The sequence below is a fragment of the Nyctereutes procyonoides genome, unplaced genomic scaffold (assembly GCF_905146905.1).
Source record: "Nyctereutes procyonoides isolate TBG_1078 unplaced genomic scaffold, NYPRO_anot_genome, whole genome shotgun sequence".
Taxonomy (NCBI): Eukaryota; Metazoa; Chordata; class Mammalia; order Carnivora; family Canidae; genus Nyctereutes; species Nyctereutes procyonoides.
Window position 1 is genome coordinate 7207205 of NW_026575051.1, and position 22697 is coordinate 7229901.

The window sequence follows — 22697 nt, forward strand, 5'->3', positions numbered from 1 at the left end:
GAGGAGTCCAGAGCTCCAGGACTCCAGAGTGAAGTCTGTTCTGTTGGACAAACTCTATTTACCCTGCTGGGAGAGGTACCAGGACTGCCTGGGCAAATGGTTTAGAATTTCTCTCCAGAGAATAAGGCCAGTTTTGTTTTTTTTTTTGTTTTGTTTTTTTTTCCAACCTTTTACTGTAAAAATCCAGAGAAGCAATTGCAACATATTAATCTGACAAACTCGGGATTTTAAATCAAATCAATTTCCGAAGTGAAAGGGGCACAGCTGGGAAACAGGTTTGAAAGCACTTGGACCGCTCCATAAAGAGAAACCTCACTCTTTCTAAGAGTGGTTAAAAATAAAGATTACCAGCCAGTAGCCATCCTCGAGTGATAAACTGTTACCGGGGGATCCAAGTCATTATCTTGAGGGGCAAGGGTAGGTGCAGAGACCAGAGAAGATGGGGACCTCTGGCAAAGACTAAATCTGTGGAGTAAGGCTGGGAATGAATCAGCGACGTTAGATCAATAACAGATTAATAAAGAGAAGTTGGGAAGACACATTCCTGGGCTATAAGGGTTACGTTATCAGGGTTAATGAGCCACTTTTATGCTCTCCCACAAACTCTTCCTTGCTCCATATGATAGTTTCTGAATGTGGATGGATGGACTTCCTGAGTGAGCCCTGTGAAGACGATAGCTCTGGACAACAGCAGGACACATGGAACCAGCACATGCCACAACTGGAGACAGAGAGGTAGCACCTGTCTGTCCATTCACTCAGACAGAATACAAGTGCTAGGTCCTTGCTAGGCTACCATGGATAAGAATGAAATGGACCACATCCCTGCTCTGATGGTGCTTACATTCTAATGGGGGAAGAACAACAGTAATCTAATACTCTGCTAAGGAATGGGTCATTGCAAACTGTACTATCAGCTGCAAAGGACAATAGCTCATTTCTGTGAGAGGGAACAGCAAGGCACTCTGGTTAAGATGGGTGATCAGGGCAGATTTCCCTGAGAATGTGGCCCTTGAGCCAAGCACAGTGAGAGTTAAGCAAAGTGCAGGGTGTGGGCTCCAGATAGAGGCTGTGGCATGGGCACAGGCCCTGTGGGAGGGTAGAGCACAATGCATGGTGGGACATGAGAGGAAGCCAGGCTGATGTGAACATAGCCAGTACAGGAAGACTGATGCAGGAGATGTCTGCAGAGGCAGGAGGGGGCCAGATTGTGTAGGCACTCTAGGCCACATGTAGAATTTGGGTCTTTATCCAGAGAGCAATGGGAAGCCAGTTAAAGGTTTGATATCAGAACATCAACATTTAAGATATAAGTCAGAATTGTCCTTGAAATGTGCCACTGTGGCTACACCACGTCAACTAGAGGGAGGGTACAGAGAGAATATGGTAGGAATTAGCAGAGAGTAGAATTAGCAGAGTGGAGTAGAGGAGAGAGATATGATGGTAGTTGGACTAGTATGATTTGGATTGATTTTTGTCATTTAGAATGTATTACTAGTATGAAAGTTGTTCCATAATGAAAGAAAAGTCTTCCTGACCATGCACATTTTAAGTGTGCCAACACAGCTCACTGAGAAAGTTTTACCGAGGTATGTTCATTTTTTTAATAATAGGCATGGAAAAAATTATTATCTTCACAGAGTCATATGGTTCCTGCCTTAAGCAAGGGGAAGGAAAAGAGCTCTTAGCTTCTCCCTTCTGATCATTTGCTATCCAAGGGGGACTTCATGTCCTTCCCACTCCTTCACCTGTTAAATGTTGTGGGTGGGGATAGGCTTCTCCAATGGTGGTCCACTTTCCTGCTGCCTTTGTTCATGGACTAATAAATAGGCTCTACTTTGAACCTGTTGATAGGCCTAAATTTAGAATTTGGTTCACATACTTAGCATCAAAATCTACTTTCCACATGGCTCCCAACATGTGGGTAAAGTTTTGCATAAAGATTTTCTGTAGAATATTGGGATGGCTGGGTGGCTCCGTGGTTGAGCATCTGTCTTCGGCTCAGATAGTGATCTCCGGGTCCTAGGATTGATTCTCGCATCAGGCTCCCCGCAGGGAGCCTGCTTCTCCCTCTGCCTCTGTCTCTGCCTCTCATGAGTGAATAAATAAAATCTTTAAAAAAATTTTTCTGGGGCAGCCCCGGTAGCTTAGCAGTTTAGCGCCACCTTCAGCCCAGGGCGTGATCCTGGAGACCTGGGATCGAGTCCCATGTCAGGCTCCCTGCATGGAGTCTGTTTCTGCCTCTCTCTCTCTCTCTCTCTCTCTCTCTCTCAGCCTTTCTCTCTCTCTCTCTGCGTGTGTGTCTCTAATAAATAAATAAAATCTTAAAAAAATTTTTTTTGTTCGTTTTCTACCCCAAAATATTCTGGTGCTTTATAAACATAACAGTTTGATTAACACGTGTCTCCAAGTCTGTTCTAACAGACTTCTTCTACAGGGCAGGTTCTGACATCCCTGTCTCATTAGCCTAGGGGTCTGCCCAGTATCAGACTGTGTCCTCTGTGTGTATATATATTTTATCTGAATTCTGTGACTTTTTTCATTTTCTTTCTTTCTTTTTTTTTTTTTTGCCATTCCTCTTATAGGTACATGTTTCTTTATCATTCAAGCTCTGAAACTCATGACAAAATTAACACCAATGCTTTGCCCTTTAAAAAAACACAGGAAAGAACATGACTGGCTTTTTTCATTACTGTCAAAAGCTGTGTAGAAAAATGGAATTAAGTTTGAAAAGAGAAAAATAAAATCTCCACCAAGCCTTTTAACAGTGACAATTACACAACCAGTGCCTATTAATTGGCTCCCTTTTTAAGAAGGAGCAAGCAAGCACACTCCTCCAACCCTGCAGGGACAGGTGTCTGAGTGGGTAAGGGTAACTGGCTGTTAGCACAGCAGACACTTGCAAGAAATAGTAATATTTCAATACAGCACCTCTGCCACAGCCATGAGCTGCAATCCCATCCTGGAGACTAAAACCTGACACTTTGTATGAACTTCTTCTGCCACTGATCGCAATGGTGGAGACCTTTCCTTCTTTCAAACTCACTTTTGTTTTGCATCACATTAACCGGGCAAGCCCTCTACACATAATCCCTAGGTCACATGGTTAGCAGCAAGCTCTCGGAACCAGTCCAAGATTGTTGTTTTGTTAAGTGTCGGGCTAAGAGACAAAACTGGTGGAAAGAAGGCTTTCTCAGCTTTAGCACTGACAATGGTAAAGAAGATGCACAAAATCACAGGCAAAGTAAATGGTTCAGGTTCAGATGTTTCATTTTTCAATCTTGCTACACTTTGGAAGAGTTTTCCGAGGCAGTGACTTTCCACCTTTAATTTATCCTGTTGTCCTCAACCACCGCAGCACTTTGATAAAGAAACATGACTCCCTTTCTAAGATTCCTGGTGAATAAACAGCATCAGCTACAGAAACAGACCCCAGAACAGACGGTTGCCCTTCCCTGGGACTAAATGATAGTATATTCAGCAAGAGGGACAAAGCTATTCTCGGATATTAATATCATGCTGAAGACCAAGGAGAAGGTGAGCTGATTGCACAGAGGCTTTTCCAGGTGACACAGAGGCTACCAAAGGGCTTCTCAGGGAGGGCACAGGGGAGAGACTTTCTCAAGTTAAGATGCTGTAAAAACAGCCTGACACAGAGGGGTGCTCCAAGGTCAAGTAGGCTGGGCCTCTCTGAGAGGGCAAACCCCTGGTGGAAATGAACTTTGAAGTCCAGAAGAAAGGTGAAGTTCTCTCCCAGACCTGGGCCTGAAGAGGCCCAAGGGGGAGAAGTAACATAAGGAAAATGAGGCTCAGGTGTCCCTTTTCAGGGAAGCACAATGTATGCTACAGGTAAGTGGCTTCAAGGTTCTGAAAAGTGACCAGGATATTGCTATGGACAGCACTTACTTAATTTATTTAATTTATTCCTGGCAGTGAATAAACCATACCACTCTGCCAGTATATGCTACTCAAATAACAGCAAGGACAAACATCTACAAAACATTCATGGTGGCAAGAAAAAAAAATCTTTTTCAAATAAAGTGTTCTGTTTGATTGTAAAAGATTTATATGTAAATTGGTCAAAAATACAGAAAACCAGAAATAATTTACATAATCCCAGTACACAGAGGCAGACACTAACAACGTCTTGGTGTATCTCTGTCTGGCTTTCTTCTTCCATATTTTTCCCCCATTTGTGATAATATTTTTACAGTTTTGTACTCTGCTTTAAAAATATCTTATTATATAAATGTTTTCTTAAGTTATTAAAAACTCTTCACAATGTTTTTAATGAACACTTAGGTTGGAGAAGAAAATTTATTTAAGAGGGAATGCAGATAGTATATCTGGTGGGTAGATAGATAGCCTGTGAGAAAATTCACTTAAAAAACTGGAAATCCTAGGTAGTTCTAGATTATGACTGTAGAATTCTCAAGTGGAAAAAGAAAAATTTCAGTAGTATCAATGGTTAGTTCTTTATATCTAGTAATTTATATTTGCCAGAATGCTTGCCAAGGGCAGAGTCTTGGACAGATGATGGCTGAGATTATTACCCTTCTTCTACAGACAAAACTATTAGCCAATGGGACCATGACAAAGTAAGGAAATCGTTAATAAATGAACATTGAATGAGGTCAATATGTTAAAGAATACAGGCTGGTAGGAAACAAGACACTCTGAAACATGGAAAAGGGGCAGCCAGGTACAAGGAAGGGAAGGAAAAGGATTTGGGGTCACTGGGGAGTATGAATAGCCCGTGTAGTAGAGCTTTGGGGGATTCAGATTGAAGATGGGTGACACTGTAGGCACAGTGACCTTTCTCCCTTCCTGGAAACCAATGAGGTGACATCAAAGAAATACAAAGAGAATACACTCACAAAGGTGTTGCAAACTGGAGGGGAGGATATAAGCAAATTAAGATTTTTGTGAATTTCTAGAAAACAGTAGGTGGATATTATTTATAAATCTGAGGGGAGCTGGGTAAATTTCCATATTGAAACAAATTGAGCAGGATAAATCAAAATGGTCCACATCCAGCCATATCATTGTGAAATTTAACACCTCTAACAACAAGAAGATTCTAAGGCTTCTATAGGGAAAAATACATCACTATAAATCATAAGAATCAGATTCTATGAGATTTCTCATCAGCAACATTAGATGCTATTTGGCAATCAATTCAAGCTTTCAAAATTATGAAGAAACTGGGCATGCAAGAATTCTGAAAATTTGCCTTCTACATACCCTTTGTTTCTGGAAACAATTCTGAATACATTTACTCTGTGCAATGCCTATGAGAGCTCTTGACTGAGACCCAACCAAGTCCTATTTGGCTTCAGATTCACCCAGGAGAGAAAACAGAAAACAGTAGGCCACTTGAGTAGCAGCAGGCATTTCTTAGTGGGAGTCCTTGTAGTGGTCTATATAGCTGAGGAGGAGCTATTCCCCATGGAATGCAAGATGACAGCTGAGGTCAGAGAAGGCAGGTGTGGAGCCACTCTGGCTCAGAGGCCTCATATTCCAAATTGAAACTATTATCTTGTGTAATAGCTCCATAAACAAAGATCCCAGAATTTTCACAAGGGATGTGCCTAGTCACAAAAGTCATCACGCTCAGGAAACCCAAAGCTATGGCTCCCAATCAGATATTTACAGTCCTCCCAGGCCAGATGCAATTTACCAATCTGGGGTAATTTTCATCATAAGCAATGTTACCTAATAGCTGACATTCCAATTCTATCAAGTTTTCAGGGGAACAGATCTAAAAAGGTAGCTGGGCCCAAGGTCAATATCTCACGCAAAAGAAACAAGGTTTTTGTTAACCCTTTACCCACATTTCTACAAGAAGAAAAAGAAATCCAAGAAACAGTGAAACCAACCTAGATAAGAAAGAAAAAGAAATTTTAGTTATATAGACCTAGAAAACTGTGTTCAAAATTAACCAATGAACAAATAGTATGCCTCAGAAGCTTCTGTAAACAGGAAAAAGAGGCAATTAGAAACTCCAAGGAAACAAAAAGTCAGCTAATATGAAGCTAATTATTTATTATTTGGGGAATAATTCTGAGCACTTCTAAGAAAATCACATCTATTTGATCTGAACACAGTATAATTTTCCAAAAAGGATGCAAGTTTAGTGACATAGAGTAATATTTCCCTCACTATAGATCCAATGGATTATAGATCTGTGGTGAACAGTGTTACATAATAATAATAATAATTTAAAAAATAATTATTAAAAAATAAATAACATTATAATGAGATTTTAGTGGTTTTCCCTTTTCAGGAACAATTTATAGTTAACAAAGATTTTTATCAAAAAGATTTTATTTATTTATTTGAGAGAGAGACAGAGATAGTGACAGAGAGCACAGGTGGGTAGGAGAGGGAGAAGCAGGCTCCCCACTGAGCAGGGAGCCCAACACGGAGCTCCATCCCAGAACCCTGGGATCATGACCTGAGCAGACACTTAACTGACTGAGCCATCCAGTACCCAAAAAGGATGATTTAACTGTAAGTTACAGAACAGAAAATAAGTATCATTTATCTTTACAATGTCAATGTGGTGGGACAGTTAACAGAAGATGGGGAGAGAGAAAGGGAAATGTAGGGTGGTAATTTCTTCATACATAGTAGTGATTCAAGGAATACTATCTACAATTGATGGGTCAAAAATAGATATTTAGGGACACCTGGATAGCTCAGTGGTTGAGCATCTGCCTTTGGCTCAGGTAATGAACCTGGAGTCTTGGGATCGAGTCCTGCAACGGGCTCCCTGCACGGATCCTGCTTCTCCCTTTGCCTATGTCTCTGCTTCTCTCTCTCTGTGTCTCTCATGAATAAATAAAATCTTAAAAAAAAAAAAAAAGATGTTTAGAGGGGCATTCAGGTATATTGTTTGATTTTAAAAGGTTTAGGTATACTGTTTAATTTTAAAAGGTTAAATAGTAAGAACTAAAGAAAAAAACAATAAAAATGAGAAGTTGTTAAGTGAGCCAAATTTCTCATTTTTTATAGTGAGGAGTTAGTAAAGCTGATAAATTAATAAACATATATATAAAAATATTATAGTTGAGACATTATAAACACTAAAAAATAGTCAAAAGCAGTTACTTCTGACAAATGGAGCACAAGATGGGAAGGTGAAATTTTACTTTTCACATATATCTTTCTGTATTGTTTAAATTACTTTTCCATGTATGTTTTACATTTATAATAAAAAACTGATGCTAGTGTCTTATTGTATCGACACAGATTTAGGGCTCAGCAATTTAGAAGACGTTAGAGAAAAGGAATCAAAGGTTGGAAAGTGAAGTCTTTAAGATTACAGGGTACAGGACTAGAGGATGTGAATAAAGAGGGCTAAAAAGTAATTTTATGAAGACAGTTAATGTATTTGCAACAATATCAATAAACATTGAGGGCATTATGCTACCTGTGAAAAAAGTCACACAGAGAAAGACAAATACTGTATGATCTTACTTAAATGTATAATCTTAAAAAAACGAACTTACGGAAATAGGACAGGTTGGTGGTTGCCAGAGTGGTATGTGGGGGGTGGGGGGAATGGGTGAAGGGGATCCAAAAGCACAAACTTCCAGTTATAAGATCCATAAGGTCTGGGCACGGAATGAACAGCATGGTGACTACAGTTAAGTGATACTGTATTGCATATGTGAAAGTTGCTAAGAGAGGAGATCTTAAAAGTTCTCATAACAAGAAAAAAAATCATAACTACTACTACTACTACTACTACTACTACTACTACTACTACGTGAGGTGAGGCGTGTTAACTAACTTACTGTGGTGATCGCTTTGCTACATGTATGTATTATTATATTGTATGCCCTAAACTTATACAATGTTATGTATCAATTATATCTGGATAACCTGGAAAAAAACCCCAAATAAGTCTCTACAAAAACATGGTTATCCCTGGGTGGCGCAGCGGTTTGGCGCCTGCCTTTGGCCCAGGGCGCGATCCTGGAGACCCGGGATCGAGTCCCACGTCGGGCTCCCGGTGCATGGAGCCTGCTTCTCCCTCTGCCTGTGTCTCTGCCTCTCTCTCTCTCTCTCTCTCACTGTATGACTATCATAAATAAATAAAAAAAAATTAAAATCTTTAAAAAAAATAAAATAAAACTGGAAAAAATTATTAAAAAAAAAAACAAAACAAAACATGGTTATCTTGTGATAGACAATGAACCTTTATCCTGAAAGTAAAACAAGTGAAGCTCCAACTGTTGCAGAAAGGACTCCTGCTCCAAGAGTAGAGGGTCTTACAGGGAGACATTGGGGAATCTCATTCCCTATGTATTTTTCAGAGGACAGCAAAAATCTGTCCTTTGATTTCTGGACTAGAATGATCAAGAGGCAGGGCTGTGATCTCTAAAGAGCCTATCGAATTTCATTTATAACATGACTCACAAACTTTATTTCAGAAAAAGAAGGCTACAATTTTTGAAGCTAATAAAATCTTCTCTTGAGGACTACCCTGGAGTATATTAGCTATAAAGGAAAGGCTTTCCTCTTTTATCATCTGCATATCTTCTATTATATTTCTTAACACCCAACTGAAAAATGAAAGGCATAACAGATTCAGGTTATGCCTATAAACATATCATAACCTTTGGTCCTAATGATTTTTAGGGGGTTAACAGGCACTTGCCTTCTTGCTACTACTCTTTTGTTCTTATATTATTTATTTATTAATCTCTAAAAATGCATATTACTGTAGCATATAAGTGTTAATGAAGAAGGTTAAAAATATAAATTATTTAAATCCACCAACTAAGGGAAACAAAATATTAAAAAGAAGGGAAAAAAGAGGTCGATGACTTAATACAAAGCTACTGGGAGGAATCTAATGAATGAATGCATTTTGAATCAAGAAAAAAACTCATTTAAATAACTATAAAGCCATTAGGATATATACTGGGTCAGTAGTTCTGTTTAAAAACCCATACCGTGTAACACCTTCAGAAGGGGAACGTAATGAGATGAGGTATCTAATTTATATCATATAAAAATAACAGACGAGATGGGTGATGGTAACCAGTGAGATGTGGAAAAGATGGGGAAACTGAGGGTCTGGCTCGTGAGCTGTACACTCAGTGAGCAATGGCTCTGAAAAGATAAGTGGACAGTTGTTCATGGGCCTCAAAGGTCTTCCTATTGTATAAAAAGGGCTCTAGGTGCTTGGAAGTAAGTTAATCATCTTGTTTCCCTGTTTCCATCATCTAGTTTGGCTTAGCCCTCTTTAGTAATGCTTTGTGTTGGAATGGAAAGAGCCTTCCATTTTCTTTCATAAAACAAGGACAATGTTCCACAAGGTGTTTTATGTTCAGGACAAAATGAGACAAAATACAGGAAAGTCAAGAAAATAGTATACACTAAATAATTGTTAGTTTTCTCATTCAATGGCAGAGATGGCTACAAGATATGTGCTCTGCTGAGAAGTGGCTGTGCAGCCAGAACTTTGTTTTCTAGTCTTACCAGCATTTGGTTGGTAAACAACTACTTCTCCCCAATCAAATGCCAGTGGAAGGCCAAGACTGTTCAGGAGAACCAGGTATACCTTCTTTTTGTTCTTTCTCCATTTGCCAACTAGATGCGGATGGTGCTAATGAGGCCCTAGAGGATGGTAGAACCCCAAGAAGGAAGATGCCTGGGTTTCTTAGTCACCTGTGAGAGAAGAGCCATCTAATAACCAGGTACACCTATAAGGCCTACTATGTGACTGAGAAATAAACTATTGTGCCGAGATGCTAGAATGCTGAAGCCACTTTCTATTACAGCAGCAAGTGTTATCTTAACCAATGTAAGCATTAAACGTGTCCTATGATAATTACTATCATAATGATGGTAAAGGAGTCAGACATTGCATCAAACAAGCCATCATTAATGCTGTTATGAAATCTTGGCCAAGGAGATAAAGGAAAAATGTTTAATATCATTAGCCACGAGGAAAATGCATATCAAAACTACCACTGCACTCCCACTAGGATGGCTATGAACAAGAAGATAGACAGTAACAAGTACTGGCAAGAATAGGGAGAAATTGGAACCCTCTTGCATTGCTGGGAGGAATGCAAAATGGTACAGCTGCTGCGGAAAAGTCTGGTAGTTCCTCAAAAACCTAAACACAGAGTTACCATAAGACCCAGCAATTCAGGGATCCCTGGGTGGCTCAGCGGTTTGGCGCCTGCCTTTGGCCCAGGGCGCGATCCTGGAGTCCCGGGATCGAGTCCCGCATTGGGCTCCTGGCACAGAGCCTGCTTCTCCCTCTGCCTGTGTCTCTGACTCTCTCTCTCTCTCTATCATGAATAAATAAATAAATAAATTAAAAAAAAAAAAAGACCCAGCAATTCTACTCCCAGGAATATACTCAAGAGGACTGAAAACGTGTATGTTCATACAAAGACTTGCACGGGAATGTTCATTTTAGCCAAGAAGTACAAACAATTCCAATGTTCATCCACTGATGAATGGATAAACAAAATGTGACACATATATTTCCATGTGATAGAATACTATTCAGTCATAAAAAGGAATGAAATGCTGATACATGCTATGACATGAATGAAGCTTGACAAAAGTATATGCTAAATGAAAAAAGCTAAAAGAAGAGATCATGTACTATATGATTTCATGTATAGGAAATGTCCAGAATATGCAAATCCACAGAGACAGAAGGGAGATAACTGGGGGGGGGGGGGTGAGTGGGAACTAGAAGGAAATGGAAAAACTGCTAAGGGTTAGGAGGTGTCCTTTTGGGGGAAAATGTTTGAAAACATCAGATAGTAGAGATGACTGCCCAACTCTGTAAATGCACTAAAAGCCACCGAATTATACATTTAAAAGGGTGAATTGTATGGTATGTGAATCACATTTCAATAATAAAAAAAGAAATCTTGGGGCACCTGGGTGGCTCAGTTGGTTAAGCATCTGCCTTTGGCTTAGGTCATGATGCCAAGGTCCTGAGATCAAGCCCCCATATCGGGCTCCCTGTTCAGTGGGGAGTCGGCTTCTCTCTCTCCCTTGGTCCCTCTGCTGCCCCCCTCCCCCGCTTGTGTTCTTTTTCTCAAATAAATAAATAAAATCTTTAAAAAAATAAAAAGAAATCTCAGCTCTTTGCTTTATCTTGCCTCCCAGAGAATCTGGCTCTACACAAAAAGGCACTGAGCTCTCTTTTAGGTAATGACTGGGAAAAAGTATGATTCTAGGATGCTGGGAATGTTGAATGTTAATTTTGATCTGAGTGAGTTTTACAGGTATAGACACATGTACATACTCATTCTAGTCAAGATCTCAGGCTGGTCAGAACCCACATGATCCTTCTTTCCTGGCTTCCCCCACAAAATGTAAATGCAAACAGAGGCCCAAAGCCATACACATTAAATGACTAGAGACCTAGATACCAAGCTTTCCTTGGTTTATGTAACACTGTAGCTGACACTCAGATGAGATAAATATTTAAAGCTAACTCTGAGAATGAGATGAAGGTGGGGAATGGAGCCCCAGAATAACTAAAGTGTGTACTACATCGGCAAAATTCTGTAAGGAAGAAAAACGTTCTAAAGGGGTGGTGTGGTGTCAAGAACAGGGACCCAAAAGAGAATTATATATGGAAATCTTTCTTTTCCCTGTTCAGGTACATTCCATTTTCAAGAGTCAAGTTCAAACCACCACATAAGGAAAGCTTGTTTGATCACATAAAATAAATTCTCATCAAAGTACTTAATAGTCACAACTGAAGTAAAAGATCATCGGGATTTTTTAACCTCCAAATAAGAATATAATTTGGTGATTCCAAGAGTCTTCATTAGAACCTTCTGAATCCATTGGAAAGACGGTCTTTTAAATTGGAATAAATTCCACAAAAGATGTAACTTACTTGCAGGAGACCTTAGTTCTGTCAGCCACCATGGTCCACTGTTGCTGGTTGGTGGAGACCTCAACATAATAGCTATAGCTTCGATCATCACAGTCCCAAAGTAGTAACCTGAACAAAAGAAAACAGGTAAGAATGTTGTGAGTGTTCTAACTGGTTGATTCCTGAGGCTGTAGGCATAAGGAAATCCTGTCTACTTTACCCCTCCTTCCTGCCTCCTTTGCCCTACCACACTTCCAAGACTGGAGAACGGAAGTGAATCACCAAAAGTATGGTGACAGGAGGTGGAGTCAATCTAGTGAAAGCCATGTCTCTTTAGGAACTTACTTCACCAGTCACCCAATCTCAGGCAGGCTTTGTCCCCTGAGTGGCTAGCTATAGTCTTCAGGTTGGCTTATCTGTGTGAAGATGTCCCCAAATCCTCCTTCCTGATCCATCTCCTGTTAGCTGGGCTGACCAAAGGTAACATCCTTGAGACTACTGTTCATGGAGGAATCTATACTTTCTAACTGGTAATAACTAGTATTCCCCAATGACTTAATTATCATGTTTTAGATGGCCTCTCATTCTTAGCTGACTTTGTGCACAGCTGTGGTACGATGATCTGATTTGGAGACACAAACAAATGTATATTTGTTAGTAAAACTTTTTTGTTATTTAGAGATTGATTATTCTGTTCCTCATATTTTCTTTTTAGCCCAGATAAGAACCTGAGCATTGACTATGTGATTCAATTTACATGAAGCTCAAAAGAGACAAAATTCACCTACAGTGACAGGAATCAGACAGTGGTTACCTCTGGGAGAGGTAAAGCTTATGAAACGGGATGAGGGAACCTTCCAGGACGCTGGAAGTGTGCTGATTCTTACCAAGTTGAGCTATACATGAAAGATATGTATGTGTGTTATTCCTCAATTTTAAAAAATAGAGTATGAAAAAAGAACCTAATCTAATCTACAGGATTAGGCAACAGTCCAGCATTTTGCTTCTGAGACTGCCACAGTGGTGAGAGATGAGAGACCATTGTTTTCTATGATTCCAGCCTCAAAAAAAAAAAAAAAATTATGATTTCAGCCGCAAAAGTCCTTCCCATACAAGATACCCATCTTATTGTTTTACATTCGCTTATGCAGATTTGCTTCCTCCAATAGCCAGAACAGACAGTGAGCTCCCTGAAGGCAGTGCCTATGTCTTATTGATCTTTCTATACCCAGTCCTCGGCATGGTGTCTCACAGAGCCTACACTCAATGAATATTTATTTGTAACAACAGTAAGAATGATGATTATTACTGTCACCGGGACTAACATTTCTTTAATGCTTATACTGTGTACCAGGCCCTATGTTTAGTGTTCTATATACTTTGTCTTATTGACTGAGCCACCCAGGCACCCTGCTATACACTTTATTTTATTAAACCTTCCAAAATCCCCTTAGCAAGCATTATTATTCTCATCAAATTATAGATGGCGAAAGTCAGGCTTACCCCTGTTAAGTAATGTGTCTATGCTCAGTTAGTGCTGGCAGATACAGGGTTTAAACTTGGTGTGATGGCCAAAGCCCATTTCTATTATCCCTCTGCCAAGTGCTTCCTTTACTACCAGTGTATAGACCTGGGTCCCAATTTACAACCTGCAGCCTATCACTCTACAAAAGTAGTTCATATTATTTGCCCTTGATCTTGCAACTACAATCAATAAAAAAGCCCTTTGCACAAGCTCAGTTTAGTGTCAACTATAACGCTATTTTGGGGATTAGAAATGACACTGTGTTCCCCTTTCCCCTTGCCGTTTGTTTCTTATTTTCAAGTGTAATTTTGTTTGCTATCAATGACTAAATCCACACTACATGATTTCTTGGAATTCATCTTTTAAGTGAAGCAGAAACAGGTTCTATCTTAATTCACCTGAACATTCCCCTTAATTCATCTGAGTATTTAATCTATCAAAGTACTCTGAATGAACCAGACAGGATCCCACCCTATTGTTTCTAAGTGTCTATTAATTCTGCTCTCAGTTTATGCCAGTTTGCCTGATAAAAAAGTGAATCATTTCTCTCATTAGTCTTTTTCTTGAATATTATTCTCGTTTCTTAGCACTTTTATGTAGTTAGCCTGTTAATTTACATTTGTGTTGAGTAACTTTTAAAAGTGTAATTTTTGTTTCTATGTTTGTCTAGCTCTTTATAAAGATTATAGAAAGACTGTTGATATTCTCTTTTTTAAAAAAAATTCTACTCCAAACATATGGATTCTGTTCATAGTGTATGTTCCATACATGTTCTGGGCTGAAATAACTTAGAACTCTGCCAGAGTAGATTAAAAACAAGAAAAAGTATCTTCAAGTTAATTAATCATTCTCTTTACTTAAACAGCCCTGGTAACAGGCTTTTTGGGAAACAATGTTGAGGCTATTTCCCCAGTGAGATTTTGGATTATCTGTGGAGAGTCAGGTTTATCGTAATCCCTATCCTTCTGGATAATCATCAGTTAGTGTTTCTACCAGTGTAGCCAAATAAAAATAATCAGGCCCTTCTGGGATAGAATCTAACCAGATCTCATAATATTTCATGGAAAAAGACCACCCCGAGGAGATGGGATATGAAGAAGATAAAAAGGAAGACCAATTATAAGTATCACAGATGCTGCTCTAGTAGAAATTCTTGGAGTGATAGGATAGTAAAAGAATTTTTAAAGTAGTGGATATTTTGTTCCTTAGTAGTTTTTACTCTAAAGTCCTCCAACTTGTTTTAAGACAGATTTTTATTTATTTTTTTATTTTATTATTCATTCATTTTTAAAATTTTATTTATTTATTCACAAGAGGCACAGACACAGGCAAGAGGGAGAAGCAGGCTCCACGCAGGAAGCCTGACCTGGGACTCGACCCCAGGTCTCCAAGATCACGCCCTGGGCTGAAGGTGGCGCTAAACCACTGAGCCACCCGGGCTGCCCCTTCATTTATTTATTTGACAGAGAGAGTCCAAGAGCACAAGCAAGGTGAATGGCAGAGGGAGAAGGAGAAGCAGGCTCCTCGCTGAGCAAGGAGACTAATGTGGGCCTTGATCCCAGGACCCTGAGATCATGACCTAAGTCAAAGGCCAATGCTCAACTGACTGAGCCACCCAGGCGGCCTCAGATTTTTATTTTAAAATGAAGATCAACAGTAATTCCAGTAATTATGTAAACACATATACACTATGCAAATTATTTGCAACTTGCTTCTTTCACTTAATTATTTATTATGAATACCTTTCTTTTGTATCTATAAGATTTTCTTCCTCGTCTTATGTATTGGCTTCACAGAATTTCATCTTATGGATGCCCCATAATGTATTTAATCAGTTTCTTATTACTGGACACTTAAGTAGTTGGTAATATTACAGTCTTAGGAAAACTCTGTGATTAACATTCTTAAGCTAAAATCTATGACTACTGCCTGTGAAAGTTTCTGTAAGTGAAACTCCTGGAGCAGAGTAGATGAAACCTTGATATGTATTACAAAACATCTACACATTTCTACCCCCAAACAAGAGTCTGTACCAGTTTATACTCAGACTACCAGCGGTATAAAACAAATGCATTTTTTTCTGTGCACCATCACTGATATTGTGTATTATCTTCAAAAATACTGCCAGTTTGATAGATGAAATCTGTCATTACATTCATTTGCAGTTTTTATCATTGAACTTGAACATTTTGCAGATTTTCTACTTATATTTATCCTTCTATTAATGACTTACAAGATGCCCTCTATTTGAAGGATATTAATCTACTGCCTATCATAGTTTGCATGCTGAAGATACTAATTTTTATTAGCTTAGTCTATCGATCTTTACTTCAATAATTTCTCCCAGCCTAAATTCTTTTTTTCTGAAGAGCAGCCAAATGCACATACTGGTTGAGACATCTCCTTTCTATTCCTTTATTATGGGTCCCTGGGGGCTGGAAATGTGGGGTCATGGTGACTCCTGAGTGGAAAAGGGATACTGATGGATCTCCGGTTATCAAGCTACCTACATTTTGTGGAGTTTTTAGGAGAGATTCTGATTCATGTGCCCGGATGAATATTTGCTCGGAATTTAGGCTTAGTCAGGAATGAAAATCCCTTTGTTGATTCAACTGAAAAAAGCAAGCACAGTCTGAGGACACTAAAGGAAAAATTAGCTCACTCTCTTTTTTTTCCATGGAGAGGGATTTTGTTCTAATAAAGGCACAACTGAAAAACCCACCAAGTCCCTCACTTCCTTTCTTGCCAGCAGTCTGTGCACCTGCAACTGCATAGAGGTGCTACTGATTTATTATCTGCTGAGGAATGTTTGCCCAGTGAGCTTGCCTAGGACAGACACACTCCCTCTGACCTTAAGAGGGATCCTTTTAAACGTATCCCCCTCCATCTGACACATCTGGAGTGGTTTCCAGAAGGGGCTGAATAAAGGAAGCCACTACTGGCCAGGATCTATTGATGCAGATCAGATCTGTATTTATTTGCTGCTACAAATCCCTCTCCTTAATGAGCACTGCATGAAACGCCTGGTGATATTACACGTCGTCTCCTCCATCTTCCTTCCATCTCATCGTGGAGTTTCCCTTAAAAGCAGTGAAGTGCTGGGCTTTTTAAAATTGATTAACAGATGTGATTTTGCTTACATCTTCCATAAATGCTCTGGCTGGCTGCATACCATTGATTACTGGGGTCCAGTTTACAGCAACTAATTGCTCTCCTTGCTGGTGTTTTGATACAAAATTCAATAGTGAATATGTTTTCAAAACTCTTGTCTTTGTGGCTTGAGTCAGGAGTGACTTGAGGCAAACCCAGTGGACTGAGTTTTCCCTTTTTAAAAATAATTGCTCTCTCATCAGTCTGTGAAGAAAGTTTCCAAATTGTAGCATTCTAATTGGAAAGTCTGCATTATGCATGCGATGACAAACTATGTTGTGCTGAATGGCATTTTTTTCATCCCTTTCTTAAGGGATTAATTCTGTGCCAGAATGTGAAGAGTGCTGAGGTTTAAACAGTTGAGATCAACAGCTTCTCCATTGAATTGATGTCTTTTAGGTCGGTGGAAAGTATCTGTTTTGCCTATTTCTAACTGTCCGTTGTTCACGGGAGACTCCACTGGAAGGCCTCAGGCCATGTCTGCTGTGGCTACCAGGTCTCCTCCCTGGGGCAAAACTCGGCAACGAAGGGAAGACAACTGCCCGGATATTAGTAATACACTAATTTATTATCAAATCCATTTTTAATCTTTCAGCCAAAAACTAAGATACTCTGACCTCCAAGGTTTGGAGACTATTCTTTGTTCAAGATCTTCAGAAATTAAGTTCTTTAGAAATAAGCTTCTTCTGTTCAACAAATATTTACTGAGTATCGACTAAATGACATTAGGCAAGTCACTTCACTTACTTGTACTTCAGTTTCATCCCTTGTGAAATTAAAGATCCAGATTTGATAGTTTCTAAGGGCTCCTCCAGTTCTAACATTTTATGATTTGTTGCAACAGCAGTAGAGGTGGCAGGAGGCGGTGGTAAGAGGTTTTTTTCCTTGCATGTCTGTCCATTATGCAGTGACTTCTCTCTGTGAGAACTGTTTCTGGCCTAATCTTGAGGTGGACATGGGGGTGGGTTCCCAACCATGGTTTGTGGACCCGAGTGCATTCTGGGAAGACATACGTCCTAGGTGGCACCAACTGGATTTTGTTTCCCAAGAATTGAGAATTATGTGAGATTCCAGCTTCACTGGCCCTGTTCACTTAAAATGACATAGTGAAAATGTGGGCATTCTGGGGTGACCCTCTTTTATCAGAGGCATAAAGAGACAAAGCAAGTCATCTGCAATGAGAAGCACGGAAGACAGATGATGTGGCCCCAGGGAGGGGTTATCTGGGCTCCTGGCAGGATTTCTATAGCTGATATAGGTCCCTATGAGGGCCACCAGACTTTCTGCCCTAGTGTTCTATGACAAATCTCCCCATCATTTTAATAAACCTGCCATTTATGGCTTAAGTCATCTTTATGTGGTTTCTGCAGCTTGGAATCAAAGAGCCTTTGATAAGCTCCTAGCACAGTGCCTGAGATGGAAGGGCCACTCAACAAAGAGCAGAGGTCCCCATGAAGAGGGTGATAATGATGAAGTGAGGGCTCCAGGACCAGAGAGACAGGAGGTGAGCAATAGGGATGATGAGGAAGCTCGCTTTGGATGGAGATCTTTCAAGTATGAAAGAAGATTCTTGGGGTGCCTGGGTGGCTTGGTTGGTTAAGCCTCCAACTCTTGATTTCTGCTTAGGTCATGAGCTCAGGGTTGTGGAATGGAGCCCCACATTAGGCTCCCTGCTATGCAGGGAGTCATTTTGGGATTCTCTCTCTTTCTGTGCCTCTCCCTGCTTGCGTGTGGGCACATTTTCTCTCTCCCTCAAATAAATAAATAAAATCTTTTAAAAAAAGATGATGATTCTCAATGGAAGCTGATGGTGGCAGGGCTGCACTGTGGGGTGTTGGAGCAGGTTCTGCAGAGTCTGCAGAGCTGCAGGGAGGAAGTCTTGCAGAGACAGTGTAGTTGATAATTCTCTTCAGCAGTGGTACTGGGGGAGCAGGAGGGAGGAAAGCAGGGCCACCAGGGGCAAGGAGGATGCAGGGCAGGGCCAGGGAAGAGAAGGACCAATCAGAGTGTCAGCCAGTTCTGGGCTGCTGAGGAGTTAACTGGGGCCAAATGAGGCTGACTAACATTCAGAAGAGAGTGGGACTAGAGGTCATGAAGCAAGAGAACGGCAGACATGGCAGTGAGGGACAAGGGGAAGGAGCTAAGGTCACAGAAGGAAACTACAGTGCTTTTGGCACCTCACTCAGAAAAGCCCAGTCCCCACTCTTCTGAGTGAGGAGCACAAAGACAAACATTACGTCAGATGCTCCATTTTAATCTCTACTACTGAGAGGTAGTGAGGCGGTGGGGGGTGAGGGGACCTTAACAGCTGCCAGAAGGAATTATACAGCTCCAGAGAAACAACTTTCCAGGGGAGAAACTGGGATTTTCCCACAGATGAGAGTGGCCCTGACTGTCGGCTGTCACACGGTTCAGTTATGTGGCTTCCTCCTCAGGTGGAGAAGGTCAAGCTGAGATGAGTTGCTGGAGGACATGAGCCCAAAATGAGATTCTCAGCAGGAGACTGAAGCCAAGTAACAACGTTTTGATCGAAAGTGTGTGAGGCAGAGCAGGTGGCTGTCCTGCAGATTCCAGACATGAGAATCCCCGAGGAGCTGCCACCATGGGGGCCCTGCCTCTAAGTGGGCCACGACCTTTCAGGGCAAAGGGGATACCCGCCTTCTTCTGAAAGCAGGAGGAGGGAGACACAGGCTGCTCACCAGATGGAGTGGGATCTGGGGATATGCGTTAGTCACAGGACATCAGAGAGCCCCCACCCTGTCTGATACTGTATCATCTCTCATGTCCTGGACACAGAGGGTGATTCCTCCAAGGAAGGAAGAAATAACGGCACTGGCTAACAATATGCTCTTGCAGCTGGCAAGGGAAAAGATACAATTGCTCCATCATCTGGCATATGTAGCTTCTATGTTTATCACTTAGGCCCCAGGATGGAGAAAGAGTGCGGAGGTAGGGCAGAGTATACAATGGGCTTCCCAGTGTGGGCTGGCGCACTGAAAGGAAGGGAGTAAAAGGAGAGGCTTTCTCTGCTATCAAATCTTACACTGTGTTTGGTATAATCCAAGTAAATTCTATGAAAGTAAAGAGATGCCCATAGAGAATATGCCCACAAGACAGGGCCATGTAGAGAGCTGGATGGGACAAGACTTTCCAAAAGTTTGAGACAGTATGAAACTGTTGACTTTTAATAGTTAATTGAGACTATCTCTTAACTCCTTGTAAGGATTAAGTTTTTAATTTCCAGTTTTAGGTGATCACATAAAAGGTAATACCATGCTACCAAACGGCACGGCTGCCCCTGCAATATTCAATAAACACTGAGTGTGGAGTGAATAGTGAATGACTCATCATAATCCCACCTCACATTCACATAGACCTCAGTAGTTTCAAGATGTTTTTGCATACATTATCACATTTGGAAAAAAAAAAAGGACAATTTATAATCAGCACATTTCCTGCTTTCAATGCAAATCTATCTTTCTAAGTTACTTGGTTAATTTTCTTATGGGGGCTAAACACTGCCCAAACAATCTTTCACAGATTACACAGTCACTTGGCAAACCCTTTATTAATAAATAAGTTTGGGCCTAAGCTTGTGATCTAAGATTTCATACTATCCAGTACAATTTGATGAAAATTCTTTCATTTTATGCTTTCAGTGTGGATATATGAGCAAATTTTGTCTGGGACAGATAGCACTTGAGAAGAAAAGCAGTTTTCTTCTACTTTTCAAGGTGACTCTTTCACCAATACAGTCCCTTCCTTAAGCAAGACGTTGGCCTCAAAACTATTGGGAACAATTTCGTGGTCTTGTTAGATTTTAAAAGGTAAAGTCTTACTATGTTATAGGCCTTTTCGGCTGTGATACACTAAGCAGGCATGCAGCTTTCACAGATCTTTCCCTGTGTTTAAATTTGGCATCATCAATGTCCCTCTTGGCAGTGAGGCCATCTTCCTTGATCTCAGCAGCTTCCTCATCAGAACACGCACACACCACCAGTGACATCGCCCCAATTTGGCTCACCAGCAGGATCGGAAAAGGACATGCAAGAGGTGGAAACAGTGAGGCCCTATCCAGTCCACAGAGCTTGGCTACCTAGGCAGCCAGTCCAGCTCACTTTCCAATGCATTTGCTAGAAGGCCAGTCAGGGCTACTGTGATTTTAAAAGGCCAGAATTGGTTAGTGGCTGAGGACAGTATGTGCTTGTGTGAGGGTTTCTGTTCCCTGTCCTCAATTCTATGAAATTATTAGAAGGGTGAGAGGAAGGCACAGACATGTTTATGAGCTCAGAGCTCACTGTTCTACCAACTATGTGTTAGGGATCTTACTCTCTAGGTTTTTACTCACATTTATGACCCCTGTAAAATAAAATGGCCCAGTGTGAGTCTTCATTCAACAGATAGAGGAGTAAAGTGTCATCTGGCTGCAGGTTCCCTGTGTAACATCATCTGAAGGCCCCTCCTTTAGCTTTCAGGACCAAGTCCAGCCAGGAAGAGCCACCCTGGCCATGCTTCTAGAGTATAAGGACCATGCATGGCTAATATTCCTCATGGTCTCCAGCATACCACCAACTCTACTGAGTTGAACTGAAGGATAAATGGAGAACAGGGCAGGAGAGAGGATAAAGGAAAGAGGAGAGGGAACTACAGATAAATCACCCTCTCACAAGGCTCAGGTAGCTCCACCACCAGTACAGTATCTTTTAATGCTCCATTCCATTATATTTCAATCTGAAACACCCCCTAGTCAGCCCTCTACCCCCACACCATTTTGGAGAGTCTCACTTAAGGAGGTAATTTATGGAGTATATCAACTCTGACTATTTCATCTTGTGAGCTTATTCTCCTACTCCTCCTCTGACCACATGCTAATATGTGTCCACATGCACACTGCCTACAAAGCACCAAGAAGCAGAGCCAAAGAGAAATTTAATAAGCTCCACAGCTCCTTTCTATTCCCTTAGGTCAAGTAGTCATAGGAATCTGTGCCTATGGGAGAACTCACAATTTAGCTACAGGTAGAGCTTTGTATTCTCTCAACCTGGTGATAAAGGGAGAGAATGGAAAGGCAAAAGAAAGGTGGGTAAGGCTGGACTCAGTATTACAGACGAGGGAACATTCCAGCAGAGCTGAACTACAAGACAAAAATCTTCCTATTCAGTCATGTAATCTCTTTTTGTTCTCACCAATTTTTTTCTCTGGCTTCTCTTAATGCAGCCAGTACTGTTTTCCTACATCTTTTTCTTACCAGCCTGACCTCACCCAAATCAGATCTGGGTTTCAACCTTTGCTCCAGCTCTGAATTGTCTTCTTTTCCCCACAGGGAACAATCTATAAAGTCCTGAGCTCTTGCTAAAAATGATTTTAAAGTACTTGCCCACCCAATCTGGGCTCTCACCCTCCTTCGACTGTACCACCTGTGCTAGCCATCACTTCTTCCTCTTTCATGTCCTCTCTCTGCTGAGTTACGGCCTCCCAGCCCACCCTTGGTCGTATTCCCAAATCTCATAGTTATCCTGCCAGGTCTCGCACAATGAAATGCTCATCTGCACCCTTTTCCATACTTGCCTGGTCAGCATTTCCTCCCTTGCAGCCCCTTCTCTAATGAACTTCCTTCACGAAATTGTTCTGTGAAGGCTTTCACACGAGAACAACTACATCCGAAAACAGAAAATAAAACTATAATAAGTTGCGAGTGCTATAAAATTAAAACACTTAAAGAAGATTATTCTATTTGAAGTCTGAGGTGTCTGACAAATCATAAGCCTCCATGCAGTACATGATTTACCACTAAAAATAAAGACCGCATTAGTGAGAGTAATAATAGTAACATCTTCACCAATACATAAAAGTGAGAATTCTGAGTATAAGTTCTTATAAACAAAAGATAATTAATCAATTTAATATGTGACTATGTGATAAATCTTTTGAAGAATGGCAAGAAGCAAGAAAAAAGCTCAAGATTTTATATAACTTTTTGTAATGGCTAGAGGGAAAAAATGGCTAATTATGTTTTTCAATGGAATTCTTTTGATCACTGGCCACTTGGTACAATTTTCTTGATCCAGGTCTTCAAAGCTGGGATCTTAAGTTTTAATTCAAACATCTGCAGCTGAACATTAACAACTCTAACTTTTCTAACTGCTA

At 40.6% G+C, this 22697-nt stretch overlaps 1 protein-coding gene across 2 annotated transcripts in view; it reads right to left on the bottom strand.

Annotated features, from left to right (window-relative positions):
* The window catches only part of BTBD9 (BTB domain containing 9), a 410407-nt gene that overhangs the window by 63005 nt on the left and 324705 nt on the right, over positions 1-22697 (bottom strand). For both annotated transcript variants that reach the window (XM_055330427.1, XM_055330425.1), the window contains exon 9: positions 11897-12004. In XM_055330427.1, the coding sequence (XP_055186402.1) occupies positions 11897-12004 (108 nt within the window). The remainder of the gene's footprint in view (positions 1-11896; positions 12005-22697) is intronic.